The sequence below is a fragment of the Anoplophora glabripennis genome, unplaced genomic scaffold (assembly GCF_000390285.2).
Source record: "Anoplophora glabripennis isolate ALB-LARVAE unplaced genomic scaffold, Agla_2.0 scaffold178, whole genome shotgun sequence".
In the NCBI taxonomy this organism is placed as follows: Eukaryota; Metazoa; Arthropoda; class Insecta; order Coleoptera; family Cerambycidae; genus Anoplophora; species Anoplophora glabripennis.
The window spans coordinates 1-15955 of NW_019416348.1; the positions used below are offsets into that span (position 1 = coordinate 1).

At 32.1% G+C, this 15955-nt stretch overlaps 1 protein-coding gene across 1 annotated transcript; it reads left to right on the forward strand.

The window, feature by feature from the left end:
- The first annotated feature begins 14123 nt into the window (after window positions 1-14123).
- LOC111691412 (vasorin-like) lies at window positions 14124-15199 on the forward strand. The gene has a single exon (XM_023454195.1). It carries the CDS (start codon window positions 14184-14186, stop codon window positions 15132-15134), a length of 951 nt encoding a protein of 316 aa, XP_023309963.1. The 5' UTR covers window positions 14124-14183; the 3' UTR covers window positions 15135-15199.
- The last annotated feature ends 756 nt before the right edge of the window (window positions 15200-15955 follow it).

Genomic DNA, 15955 nt, shown 5'->3' on the forward strand with positions numbered 1-15955 from the left:
TACGTTCGTCTAACTTGTCGTACGGTGTCTTTTATTCTATCCCGAAGGTCTTTTCCCGTATTAGATGTTACAGAGTTGTAAACAATTCCTTTCAAATAACCGCAAATGTAAAAGTCTAACGGAATAAAATCTGGACAGCGAGAACGCCAAGGAAACTCACTCACTATCTCGACCAATCCAACGGTTTGGAAATGCTTGATTTAAATGATCTCTCGCCAAATGGCTGTAATGAACAGGGGCACCATCGTGCATGAACCACATTTGTCATCTAGTATTAATTAGTACTTCTTCGAGAGCCGCAGGAAGTTCTTGCCGAAGGAATTCCAAATAATTTTGGCCATTCAACCTCGCAGGTAGAGCGATAGGCCCTAAAATAAAATTTCCTATAATCCCACACCAGACGTTACCTGAAAATTCTTGTTGGAAGTGATATTCTTTTATTGAATGTGGATTTTCTTCGCTCCACACTTGAAAGTTTTTTCAATTAACACCTCTACAGCTTCATCTGTAAAGGCAATTCCCCCGATAAAAGTGTCATCCTTGTTATGTAACTGGAGAAATCGTTCCAAAATGTTAATCTCAGCAGGCGATCTGGTTCAAGCAAATTTTGTACAGGGTGAAAATGGAAACATTGTAGCTGTTGCGTGTGGAATATAGTTGAAACGGTTTTGCGGCCAACTCCTGTGACTGTTGACAAACGACATATTAATTTCGGAATTTTCCTCTACTCTTTTTAAAATTTGTTGTTCGTCTTGTACCCCTTTTTAAACGTATCTTCCATTTCGAGAATTAGATCGAACGTTTCCAGATTCTCCTAATCTAGTGAATAAAAAGCAAACAATGTATGAGAAGGCTGTCTGCGATTCGGATAAAGTTCTTCATATGTACTTTTAGCAGTACTCCCACTAAAATGTTCCAGTACTGTACATATACTACTAGGTATCATGTCCCTCATTTCAGAAACAAAGTTTTGCAAAATACAAACTTAACAGTGACTTCGAAATTGTCATGTTGTTATGGATACGTAGTTCCAAAAAATATGGGGCATTTGTTAATAAATATTTTCTGTAATATCTTCATAACTGCATACTTCATGAAGAGAAACTAAGCAACAGCAAATTTTGCTCAAATCGGTTAAGTGGGTTCTAAGTTGAGAAGAAAATAAAAAATAAAAAAAGAAACTTTAACACCCTGTAACTTTTTTGGGACATTTTTCGTCTAAGCAAGTTTGGTTAAATCGATATCATTTGGGTGCTAGATTATACCCTTGAAGAACATTCATTAGGTGACACCCTATATAGTTATTTAAGATTCAAGTGTAAAAAGTTATTTTTTTGCGCTAACGACTTTGTTAAGAACACCAGCGAAGCCTGAGTTCAGAAAAAGCCTTTTTGCAATTGTCTTGTAACGTTTTATCTTTGATCGCACAATTGGTCGTGAGAAATAGTCAATTTTTTATAAATATTATTAAAACTATATCGTTTTTTCTGATTACATAATATCACTTTGACAGCTAGCAATATTCGAATGTCATAAACTAAACAAGACCTTCAAAAAAAAAAGTTGTCAACGTGAGGCAGACCATGGTATTCTTTAATATTTTTGGCCGCTGAATCTAAATCTGGTCTTTATTTTGACCCNTCCGAAATTTGTCTATTAGAATCTGGACCACCCTGTATATCAAAAGTCGAAATTATGCTCGGTTATGAAGATATTACAGAAAATATTTATTAACACATATTTTTTTTGAAAATAACTGCATATCCATAATAAACATAATAGATAACATAACCTGAAAGGTGCCAGTAATAAAAGTCTACTAATTTATAATAAATGTTCTACGTGTCCCTCATTTTCTTTGACACATTTTCTTAAACGTTTTATGAAACTATTGAGAATAGGAATCGAATTATACGTTCGTCTAACTTGTCGTACGGTGTCTTTTATTCTATCCCGAAGGTCTTTTCCCGTATTAGATGTTACAGAGTTGTAAACAATTCCTTTCAACTAGCCCCAAAAGTAAAAGTCTAACGGAATAAAATCTGGACAGCGAGAAGGCCAAGGAAACTCACTCACTATCTCGACCAATCCAACGGTTTGGACATGCTTGATTTAAATGATTTCTCGCCAAATGGCTGTAATGAACAGGGGCACCATCGTGCATGAACCACATTTGTCGTCTAGTATTAATGAGTACTTCTTCGAGAGCAGGAAGTTCTTGCCTAAGTTGAGAAGAAAATAAAAAATAAAAAAAGAAACTTTAACACCCTGTAACTTTTTTGGGACATTTTTCGTCTAAGCAAGTTTGGTTAAATCAATATCATTTGGGTGCTAGATTATACCCTTGAAGAACATTCATTAGGTGACACCCTGCATAGTTATTTAAGATACAAGTGTAAAAGGTTATTCTTTTTTGCACTAACGACTTTGTTAAGAACACCAGCGAAGCTTGAGTCCAGAAAAAGCCTTTTTGCAATTGTCTTGTAACGTTTTATCTTTGGTCGTACAATTTGTCGTGAGAAATAGTCAATTGTTTATAAATATTTGTAAAACTATATTTTTTTCTGATTACATAATATCACTTTGACAGCTAGCAATATTCGAATGTCATAAACTAAACAAGACCTTAAAAAAAATTGTCAACATGAGGCAGACCATGGTATTCTTTAATATTTTTGGCCGCTGAATCTAAATCTGGTCTTTATTTTGACCCTACGCATCAGAGGTTTTTATAAATCGTTAATTTATATTACATATATCTCAATAGTGGACTTCGGGGTCCCACATTCATTTAACGCCGAACCATCCAACTACAAAAAGTAAAAAAAAACTAGGTTTTTTTATGGACCCTTCACGCAAACTATATGACGTAGAAATTTTAACATAATACTTTAAGACTGAGAATCCAAATGCCAGTGCGACGAATCTCTTGTCTAATGACGATCTTGATGGGTTCCTAACCTTGGAATAGCGAACTCTGTATCCCTGTTACCTTTTATCAGAAACCAATTAACCTCATAAGTCCAAAAACCCTGTAGAGCAATGAAACAGGGAACGAAATGAACAGAATGAAGAAATTCAGTAGATCATAATGTTTACGGTTGACCAACCTTAGAAGCAATACTTGAGTATCCCTATAATCAGAAGTCTACATTACCTCATATATCTAAAAACCCCATAGCCTTATAACCCTATGAGACTGGGAATGCAGTGAACAGATATTCGTTGCACTCTCAGTCTCATAGGATTATGGGGCTATGGAGTGTTTTGGTTTATGGGGTTCTCATAGCGGGTTAAAGCTTTATAGAGTTACCTGGGTCTTAGTTTTAAGGTTAGTCAGCCTTAAATATTATTATGAAATATATAATTTTGTGTGTCTAAGTTGTGTTGTGTTATTTTATTTTATTTTGTTTGTGTAAATAGTAATTGTGAAATACAAACCGTTTTTTGTCTCACCCTGTACTTTACCTTTTCCCTTGCCAGCTGATGTTAGATGTTTGTTTTTCTATTTTCGATCTCAGGAGTCTGTTCTATTGATTTTTTTACACAAACAAATACAATGCAACACAAAAAAATAGATATTAAACTTTAATTCTATTTTATTAAACAAATTTTGTTGTGGGTTGTCTCATAACTTAAAATTGTAGCTCAAATTATAAATACCTTTTTAACTCTATAAGCAATTACTTTTAATTAGTCAATTCTTAACACATCTTGATGTATTGTATTTTGCATATCTTATAGGGCATAATCTCTTTTTGACATATAATTCTAGTCCAATTAAATATGGCCGTTGTACTGATAATTTAGATCGATCTCGAGAGTTTTGTAAAGTTTTTTGGAATTATGATTGTTCGGCTTGATTTAATTTAGTCAGGTAAGTTCTTTGATTTATTCTGCATATTTTAACCATGGTTTGATGCGATAGAAAAATATCATTGATAGGTTATATATATATTTTATTTTAGGTACCTGATTTTCACTTGTTTGTATTTTTCCTTATTGGAAACTGCGTGGATGTTCGTTCAGCATACCATTTATGGGGCCACTGCATGCATTCTCTGCATTCTCCAAAACCCAACCCGTAACCAATCAACAAACTTTTGTTTCTCATCCTTCTAGAATTTTCTGGTTTTAATTTTTCTTAAGGTCCCTTCGCAGAATTTCTAGTCCTTGGAGTCCCTCATTTTCTTTGACACATTTCCTTAAACGTTTTATGAAACTATTTACGTTCGTCTAACTTGTCGTACGGTGTCTTTTATTCTATCCCGAAGGTCTTTTCCCGTATTAGATGTTACAGAGTTGTAAACAATTCCTTTCAACTAGCCCCAAAAGTAAAAGTCTAACGGAATAAAATCTGGACAGCGAGAAGGCCAAGGAAACTCACTCACTATCTCGACCAATCCAACGGTTTGGACATGCTTGATTTAAATGATTTCTCGCCAAATGGCTGTAATGAACAGGGGCACCATCGTGCATGAACCACATTTGTCGTCTAGTATTAATGAGTACTTCTTCGAGAGCAGGAAGTTCTTGCCTAAGTTGAGAAGAAAATAAAAAATAAAAAAAGAAACTTTAACACCCTGTAACTTTTTTGGGACATTTTTCGTCTAAGCAAGTTTGGTTAAATCAATATCATTTGGGTGCTAGATTATACCCTTGAAGAACATTCATTAGGTGACACCCTGCATAGTTATTTAAGATACAAGTGTAAAAGGTTATTCTTTTTTGCACTAACGACTTTGTTAAGAACACCAGCGAAGCTTGAGTCCAGAAAAAGCCTTTTTGCAATTGTCTTGTAACGTTTTATCTTTGGTCGTACAATTTGTCGTGAGAAATAGTCAATTGTTTATAAATATTTGTAAAACTATATTTTTTTCTGATTACATAATATCACTTTGACAGCTAGCAATATTCGAATGTCATAAACTAAACAAGACCTTAAAAAAAATTGTCAACATGAGGCAGACCATGGTATTCTTTAATATTTTTGGCCGCTGAATCTAAATCTGGTCTTTATTTTGACCCTACGCATCAGAGGTTTTTATAAATCGTTAATTTATATTACATATATCTCAATAGTGGACTTCGGGGTCCCACATTCATTTAACGCCGAACCATCCAACTACAAAAAGTAAAAAAAGAACTAGGTTTTTTATGGACCCTTCACGCAAACTATATGACGTAGAAATTTTAACATAATACTTTAAGACTGAGAATCCAAATGCCAGTGCGACGAATCTCTTGTCTAATGACGATCTTGATGGGTTCCTAACCTTGGAATAGCGAACTCTGTATCCCTGTTACCTTTTATCAGAAACCAATTAACCTCATGAGTCCAAAAACCCCGTAGCGCAACGAAACAGGGAACAAAATGAACAGAATGAAGAAATTCAGTAGATCATAATGTTTACGGTTGACCAACCTTAGAAGCAATACTTGAGTATCCCTATAATCAGAAGTCTACATTACCTCATATATCTAAAAACCCCATAGCCTTATAACCCTATGAGACTGGGAATGCAGTGAACAGATATTCGTTGCACTCTCAGTCTCATAGGATTATGGGGCTATGGAGTGTTTTGGTTTATGGGGTTCTCATAGCGGGTTAAAGATTTATAGAATTACCTGGGTCTTAGTTTTAAGGTTGGTCAGCCTTAAATATATTTTCATCTATCCTTTAAATTACTTCATTCTGTTCAGTTCTGTTTTCAGTTTCTTGGTATTATGAGATTATTGGATTACGAGGTTATCGTGGTTTCTGATAAGGGGTAGTAGGGTTATACTGAGTTTCGTAAGATTATAGGATTATTAGGTTATGAACTTATGATTGTTTCTGATAAAGCGTAATAGGGTTACAAAGTTCCATTTTCCAAGATTTTGATACTCACCAAGATCGTCATTAAAGACACTTAGGAATCGTAAGTTTTTGCTTTCCAAGTTGTTGAAATAATATATGACATACAACCTATGGTTGTAGGCTTAGATGTTATAGGATGACGGGACTATGATGCAATGAGATTATGAATTTCAATGTTTTCTCAATCACTGACTACTCAAGTTGGTCTGAAATCTCGAAGATCACTTTCTAGAGGAGTGCCTTGATGCGAGTCAAAACATGAACTGATCCAAAAATTCTAACGTGACGGCGGGTCAATATATTATTATTGCAAAATTTTGATGATGCGTGTATGGATATCTCCAACAGTGTAAGGGAAAGAAATAATGTTAGTTAAAGTTTTAGACTGTTCTCCTTAGGTTTTCAAGATATTAAAAAAAGCTAAATGTTTCATTTTCAAATATATATTTTTTTATGTTTATGAAGTCTGAAATATTAGATAGGTACTATAGCAACTTTTTACAATAAATTCCATTGAGTACTAAAACAAATAATTTTAAAATTTAATTAGATTGGTAATGACAAAATTTCCGCACTGAATTGTATTTCAAATGTTATAATCAATTGTATACGAAAATCATTCCCATTTCAGCGTTCTGTATACACTAAACAACTTAACAATAATTTTTTGCAGACATAACTTTTTGATATTGGTATAGTTTTACAAGGAAGTGTTATTTCTTTATTATTGCAATAGTTGAATATAAGGCGAGTCAAAACTCGAGCACATAATGCACATAATTATTTCAATTTTTTTAATTTAATCACCCTGTATTTTATTTTAAAAACTGAAAACATACTTTATGTTCTTTTATAAAATTATGTGCTCGAGTTTTGGCTCGCCCTTATATCCAACTGTTGCAATAATAAAGAAATAGCACTTTCTCGTAAAACTGCACCAATGTAAAAAAGTTATGCCTGCAAAAAAATATTGTTAAGTTGTTCCGTTTAGGNATATTTTCATCTATCCTTTAAATTACTTCATTCTGTTCACTTCTGTTTTCAGTTTCTTGGGATTATGGGATTATTGGATCACGAGGATATCGTGGTTTCTGATAAGGGGTAGTAGGGTTACTGAGTTTCATAAGATTATCGGATTATTAGGTTATGAACTTATGATAGTTTCTGATAAGGCGTAATGGGGTTACAAAGTTCTATTTTCCAAGATTTTGATACCGACCAAGATCGTCATTAAAGACACTCAGGAATCGTAAGTTTTTGCTATCACAGTTGTTGAAATAATATATGATATGGTTGTAGGCTTAGAGGTTATAGGATGACGGGATTATGATGCAATGAGATTATCAATTTCAATGTTTTCTCAATCACTGACTACTCAAGTTGATCAGAAATCTCGAAGACCTCTTTCTAGAGGAATGCCTTGATGTGAGTCAAAACATGAATTGATCCAAGAATTCTAACGTGACGGCGTGTATGGATATCTCCAATAGTGTAAGGGAAAGAAATAGTGTTAGTTAAAGTTTTAGACTGTTCTCCTTAGGTTTTCAAGATATAAAAAAAAGCTAAATATTTCATTTTCAAATATACATTTTTTTATGTTTAGGAAGTCTGAAATATTAGATAGGTACTACAGCAACTTTTTACAATAAATTCCATTGTGTACTAAAACAAATAATGTTTAAAATTTAATTAGATTGGTAATGACAAAATTTCCGCACTGAATTGTATTTCAAATGTTATAATCAATTGTATACGAAAATCATTCCCATTTCAGCGTTCTGTATACACTAAACAACTTAACAATAATTTTTTGCAGACATAACTTTTTGATATTGGTATAGTTTTACAAGGAAGTGTTATTTCTTTATTATTGCAATAGTTGAATATAAGGCGAGTCAAAACTCGAGCACATAATGCACATAATTATTTCAATTTTTTTAATTTAATCACCCTGTATTTTATTTTAAAAACTGAAAACATACTTTATGTTCTTTTATAAAATTATGTGCTCGAGTTTTGACTCGCCCTTATATCCAACTGTTGCAATAATAAAGAAATAGCACTTTCTCGTAAAACTGTACCAATGTAAAAAAGTTATGCCTGCAAAAAAAATTGTTAAGTTGTTCCGTTTAGGGTATACAGGACGCTGAAATGGCAATGATTCTCGTATACAATTGTCCATAACTTTTGAAATACCCTGTATAACATAATTAAACCCTATACTGGAAGATGGGAGAGATGAGCTTAATCTAAATAATATATAGGGTGTTTCGTTCACCCTGGTAACACATAACACTCTGTATATACGAAAATAATTTTAAAATGTGCAGTTTTATGTTGGCTACAATTTTTGTAAATAACTTTTTTTGGTATCTTCTATAATAAAGGAGATATGGTACTTCGATGCACTAATGTCGCACCCTGTATATGGCCATAAGTGCAAAAATTTTATTGTCTATTAGTAGTAACTGATTATACTTATAATATTTTATCACAAGAAATACTTTATGTTTTGTAATTTACTTTTATTTCTTATCTCATTAACAATCTTATACCTTGATATGCACTATAAGCTAGTTTAAAATCAACCAATCAACCTCGACAATGAATTTTACACGTTTGACTAGACTAAGGACGACATTGGTAGTCCTTTAAGTGTATTGTTTGCCACCAACTGTCGGTCATTTAACCCAAAACTGACTATTCCACTGAACTGCAGTGTATGGTAAAACCTTTGTTAAGCACTCATTTGATATATTGTACCATCAGGCACGTGCAAAACCAGTATTTTCATGTAGACAATACCAGATATACAAAAAGTATTTGGCATTATCCATATCTACAACCAATTTAAGTCAAATTAGAATGACAGATAATGAAACACAGAAAATGTAATTATTGAACTGAAACCGACAAAAAAAATCATAAGAGCAGAATGATTTCAAAGAAGGAGAAAATTTAATTTAAAGACGACGACGACGAAAAATGTCACAAGAAACTGTTTTCTAGAAAATGTTAATTAATAATAAATTAGGTGACAAACACAACCATGGAATATCTCAGTGAATCTAAAATTAGTGTTCATATATAGCTTTAATACAGTTAGTTAATAAAAAAATATGTTTACAAAAAAATTTCCAAATTGCTCTCTTCGGGTATTTTTTGTTTCTATGAAAAATATACTATACAGGGTGTCTCAGGATTAAATACACAAATATCATGCAAACATTTCTCAGGTAAATATAAACAAAAAGTTTAGATCTGAAACGACATTGATCTGAAAATACAATATTACTAAAATATATATTTTTTAAATAAATCTATTTTTCTAAATATTTCGCGAATGTATAAATGACATGTTGAAAAAATTGTTTTTAATACATTGGATTTATTTATATAAAACTAACTTCGTTTCAAAATACCTTTTATAAACTCTTTGCCTATAGTGTTAGTAAGATATAACCTATAAAGCATATGCCATCCTTCATATCTTTAAATGTTATTGGTACTTTATGACTACTGGCGGAAGATATTTACTTGTCCCCGACTGCCACAAGATAAAGGCATGCTGGCGAGAACTAATTAGTACGAAACTGATCTATATCTAGTATACTGTCCTGATGAATGATCATAGATTGTTGTATACTAGATATTGAAAGTGTAATTCAATGCCAATCGAGGCATATAGCCTGTGGAGTAGTTGTTTTTAATATTATTGTTTGCATAATATTTTTTCTTTTCCAAATTATTTTGGGTCTACCTGAAAGATTTTCTGTCATTTTTCACAACAGCGTAAAATAACATCCAGGGAGTTCCTTAAAATTCAGTATCATCTTAAATGTATAGTAATTGTTTTTATTTCCAGTCTACAGTTGGAAGAGAGTTTTTGGATTCCTAAAGCCCTCTGGGTAGTGATCTGGAAAATCATTATGAAGGGCAAACGGTTTACAAAATATTTCTACTTTAAATTTTTTATAAACATATGTAACCATTTCCGGGTGATTTTAATGATATATTTACCAAACTTCCTTCAAAATTTTTTCTCTATGTAGGCCTAGAAATTATCCTCAAGAAAACGCTTCACGATCAAAATATGACCATTTTGAACAGCCGTCATTGATTCGTATAAAGTAAAGTAAAATGTTACACAAAATAGATAAATCGATTTTTTTTTAACCATCCTATATTCTATTTTTAAATGCAATATGAACGCAACTTGAAAATACATAACATTTTGTCGACCAGCGTCTATAAATGATTTACCGTAACGAACCTACCAAGGACGTAACAAATGAGAAATTACAATCACTGATGTTGACTTAAACCGTAAAAACGAAACCATAACCTGGCCAACAACTGTCAACAATTGTACCAATACTGGCCGATAAAGACCCATAAAGACTTTGTATTGTTTCTTTTCCCATTTAAGTAATTTACGATCTTCCTTAAATGGATGGTGTGTTCCTTAATGGTTTTATTACCACAGAAAAGTTCTTGTTCGGTACACTACATGCGGTGGTCTTCTTTGACAAAATTGGAAGCATAAAATAACCAATGTAGACGTAAATTTATTACTATTTACTGATGTACTCGTATTTATTTCAAAAGAAGTAGGTACTGAACAAAATAAATACATAAGTAAATATATATATTTTAAATATTCATACAATTTTATTTTTTATAACTTTATTAATTATTAATTTTATACATTACTGGTCCTTGTCTCTCACACACACTTTTCCCAGCGGTCTTTCCATTTCGCGAAGCAGTCCTGGATAGCTTCATTTAAAATGGATTTTAAAGTCTGTGATGAATTTGCATTAATTCATCAATAGTCTGAAAACAGTGTCCTTTCAGCATTGATTTTAATTTCGTATATAAGAAAAAATCGTATGACCCAGGTTTAGCGAGTAAGGAGGATGAAGGAGGACGGTAATCTGAGTTTTGGCACAAAACTGACAAACCATGAATTGTCTCGCCACAACTCTGGTCTCTTTTTGCGGATTTTTTCATGTAACTGTTATAAAACGCGTTGATTGACACGGTTCACTGTTTCACCTTGAGATAAGAATTCAAAATGCACGAGTTGAAAAACCAGTGAGCATCGCTTTGATATTGACTCGATATTGACGTGCCTTCTTGACGCGTGGAGATCCTTTGCCAGTCCATTGTGATGATTGAACTGTCGTAGCCATAAACCCAGCATTCGTCTCCTGTTATGATCCTTTGAATGAATGTTTCATCATCATTGGATTGTTCAACGAGTTGCCGACAAGCATCCACATGATTTTCTTTCTGTTATGTACAATAACATATTAGTTTCCACATTCACAAAAATGGGGGGTGAGATTGTTTACAGGGTGGTTAATTGTATAATTTTTACGTAAATTCACGTTTTTCGCTTATAACTTTTTTCCGTTCATTTCCACGAGAAAACAGTAAAGTACTTTTTTTTCATCTTTAAAAGACCTACAAAACTACTATAAAGGAAATTTAATGTTTGCAACTGGAAATTTTGTGAAAACTGGCTCTGGGTTCTTAAAAAAAAACTATTTGTGATTTTTAAATTTTCATAAGAGGTTCTTTGTGTATAAAAAAGATTATGGAGTCCATTGGGATTTATATCATCAAAATCATGTATTAAAATATAAATTGGGATTTATATCATCAAGATCATGTATTAAAATATAAATTGGGATTTATATTTTAATACATGATCTTGTTGTATGTGTACGCTATTCTCTACCTATATCTATACTGTCCAAGATTGTTATATGACATACTATGTATAACGAGACTAGGAAAACACAGTGAAGCACTTAAATCTGTAATTGTCCTGAGGATGTCACGAAAAGTGACGAAACGTTGAAAATTGAGAAAATTTGGTGTTTTTATTTGAAATTTGGCCTCTAATTTTCCCACTATTGACAACAAACTGAATAAAAATAAGGCTACCAATATCATTAGTTAGATTATGTACAATAATATATTAGTTTCCACAGTCATAAAAATGGGGGGGAGAGATTGTGTCACGTTTTTCGTTTATAACTTTTTCCGTTCATTTCGCTTATTTAACGGTAGGACTATGAATATTATGGTCATTTCCTTCGGACTCGCTGTCGTTCTCTTCCCTCATCCTTCCGTCGCGCCGCTGCTCGTCGAAAATCAAGCGACCCACTGACTTTTGACAATATTTCTTATGCACTTAACATACTTCCACAAATAAAATATTTTTATCTGGCATAGTCGGGTTGCCGGTTTACAAGGTTCATAGTTCAAAATTAATATAAAATTCCCTGACTTTTCCAGGTTTTCCCTTACAGGTCATTTTTACATAATAATTGGTGTTTATGCATTACACTTTTTCTAGACTGGACTCCATAATCTTTTTTATACACAAAGAACCTCTTATGAAAATTTAAAAATCACAAATGGTTTTTTTTTTTTTTGAAGAACCCAGAGCCAGTTTTCACTACCTATATCTATACTGTCCAAGATTGTTATATGACATACTATGTATAACGAGACTAGGAAAACACAGTGAAGCACTTAAATCTGTAATTGTCCTGAGGATGTCACGATAAGTGACGAAACGTTGACAATTGAGAAAATTTGGTGTTTTTCTTTGAAATTTGGCCTCTAATTTTCCCACTATTGACAACAAACTGAATTGTACATAATATTTAGCATCTATAGTGATAAATTCAGCTTGCCGAAACAAAAAGTCACGTCCAACTCTATATTTCCTGGCCTATTTTGCAACGTGCATTTTTAAACTTCAAAGCGATCACTCGCAATTTTTTTTGTGACTTAATAATATTTCTTACCTTGCCTGCTACTGCGATGGTTCGTTCATTTTTTTTGGCACACTCTGTAACAGAATGATGTACAGTTCATAAAAGATAATTAATATTAAAGATGTTTGCTTATTTTTTATGAATCCTACAGACACTCTTTTGAAATCGTTTGAACCTGATGTCATCGGAACTACTTATAGGGTCTTTTTGTGAGATTAGGAAGAAAGAAAATAATTGAAATAGTTGAAAGCAATAGTTGAATGAAAAGGCAAATTTATTAATTTACGGAATAGAAATATAAACCTTCCGAAACATGTGCTAGAGGTTATTTTTCGTGATCTGAGGCATTTTGATATAAACAAACACCTCTGAAATCCAAGAACATCTAAACTAAACCCTCTTCATTAGAACATGTAAATCAAATATGTCCATTAGCGCATAATTAAAAAAGTTCGGTAATTTTCCGAACCTAACTCGTATTCCCTAAAATTAAGAATTTTTAAGGAAAACTAACACATTACTAAAACAAGTTTACTTCAACGGTTTATTTTTAGTTATTATTATATACGAGTACAATTTAATAAGCTACTCTCATTTGCCTATGTAAATAGTATTTAATTACATTCAGTAAAAAGTATTTTCTAAATTCTTATAATTTATGTTTTCATCTACAACAGCTGTAAACAACTAATAGTTTTTTATAACTGATTTATTGCACATTATTACGCGAAATGCATGTAATTCTGTAATTTCTGTCATAAGGACAAACTAATTAAATCATTTTCATATAAGTATGCAATATCTCACGTTTCGTGACTTAAAATCGATTGTAACAGATCAACAAGAAGCGAAAAACTAAAAAATAATTCATAAAACAAAGCTTTCTTGAAATAATTTAGCGAAGATATAAAAAAAAACAACTAAAATAATTATGTGTTCTGTCTAAAACTAAATAAAACTTGCATAAAAGAACAAAAAGAGTCATCAAAAAAATTATAAGCGCATTTATTTATAAAAATAAATAAACAATTTTGTAGGTTATAGCCATTTAAAAAGTAACACAGTGTATAAAACTTCATATTAATTATCCTCATTTTGATGATTTGTCAGTAATACTATTAATAATTACCTTATAATGTCAATTTCAGTTTAGGCTCTAGTATTACCTTTTACAAAAATTGAATTAAATCGAACAAGAAGTACAAAGTGATTGCGATCTTAAGTGGGACAGTCTGTATTTTAAACAAAAACAAAACGTAATTAATAATTGTCTGAAATTTTCCAATAGAAAACGAAGACAAGAAACAATAATATCTGTTAATTTACTCTAATAACAATAATGATAACACGCTACATGTCATGGGTTTTACTCTGTCAAGGTGAATATTTTTTTATGAATATGTATGATTAAGTTAATCAGTGGGAACCCCACTGCTACTTTCGTAAGCATAAACTCATGTCAGTATTATAAAACCATTATGTTAAACAGAACAGCAGTGCATTAAACGTACCGTGATATCAACGAAATGAAGAAAAACGTGAGATTTTTATTATGTTTCATTTCTTTGGTGAAACTAACAGAATGTAGTGGGTGTCCAGAATCAGTGAAATATGCAGTCCAGACGGTGACCGAAGACTATACCTATGAAACAAAGCATTTCGATACAAAAGTTATTTCGCCAAGTGAAGACACGTTTAGTATAACTTTAGAGAGTGATGTACCAATTCTTTGCAAGGGAATGTTGAACATTACGAAACCTACACATCATTTCTATGGTTCAAGCAGCGGTATTAAAGAAATAGAACCCGGAACATTTGAAAACCAGAATATCGACTCTCAACTGCTTCTGCCGTATAATTCTCTAACGGTTATAAGAAGAGGTACCTTCAGAAATATGATAATTACCCAACTGGATTTAACTTATAATAAAATTACTACTATAGAAAAGGGAGCTTTGCAACACTTACCACTTTTGAGTATACTTAATTTAGGAAGGAACAGAATCAAGGAATTTCACCCAAATTCCATAGTGTCCACTCCGAAGCTTTTATTTTTTGACATGTCTCTAAACAAGTTAGAAAAACTAGAAGAAAATCATTTCTCTTTTATGAGTAAAGAAAGGAACGTTGGGATTGGACTTGCTGAAAACAAACTAAGAGAAATCCATCCCAAAGCTTTTAAGGGCATTGACGTTTTCACTTTAAACTTGACTGGTAATCATTTAAGTGCTATACCAAAGGAAGTTTTTGCAAATAACAAGTTGTCCTACCTAGCCATAGCTTACAACGATTTAACGCATTTGGACCAAGAATTCTTCGATATGAATACGACAATCCTGAGAGATGTTCAGCTTGAGGGAAATCATTTTAACAAGAAAACACTTAAGAAGCTGAAACCATTTATGAAGATAATTGAAGAGAACAGAAGGCAGGATCAACGATATCACCAGTTTGATGATACAGTCCATTACAGATGATTCAATGAATTTCAAAATGTGTGAAAAGTAAATTGTGAAGAAAAATAAAATTGTCTGATAATGTGTCCAAATTATTATTACCTAAAATCCAAAATTAAATAAGAATTATTGAATTTTATAATAGCTGACGTGTTTACTGAGATTTAAATGCAAATATGTAATAGACAAATACGGTAGAAGTAGAAGCAGACTTATCAACCTTATCATACTGTGAGTACCTATTAACCTTCGATTTATTTTCACGATCACGTAACAAAATATATCGTGTTTCAGTAATAAATATTTTTATGTTTTATTTAAATGTTTTACTAAATTTCTTAAAATAATAAACTTTTATTTAAAACACTGCCATTGGTTAATTTTAAGAAAAAGCTTCCATACATATACACCGTGTCCACCTAGTGCGCGTAAGTCCAATATCTAGATTAATAAAAGATATAACTTAATTTTTTTTTCTACAGAGTTGCCTACTTTCCCGAGCTGCACAAAATGAAAATATATTTGCATACACACGGTTAATTTTTTTAATGGAAACCTATATTTTTTATGGCATTATCGAATTCTACGTGAAAAATTAACGGGACTTTGTGTTATGATCCCTATTAAGATATTGATAATTTTCGAAATAATCGACTTTACATTTTTTTTCTTATGTTTCGTCACTTCTAGTAGTTGACATAATTATGATTGTATGACAGCTAGAAATTATTTTTTTTTTCTTTTCAGGAACTGTAGAGTGAAGATGGCTCTTTCAAAAAACGTATCAAAAGTTGACCTGCGATATACAGGGGGCAAAAAAAATCGTGCCAAACCTGATAATT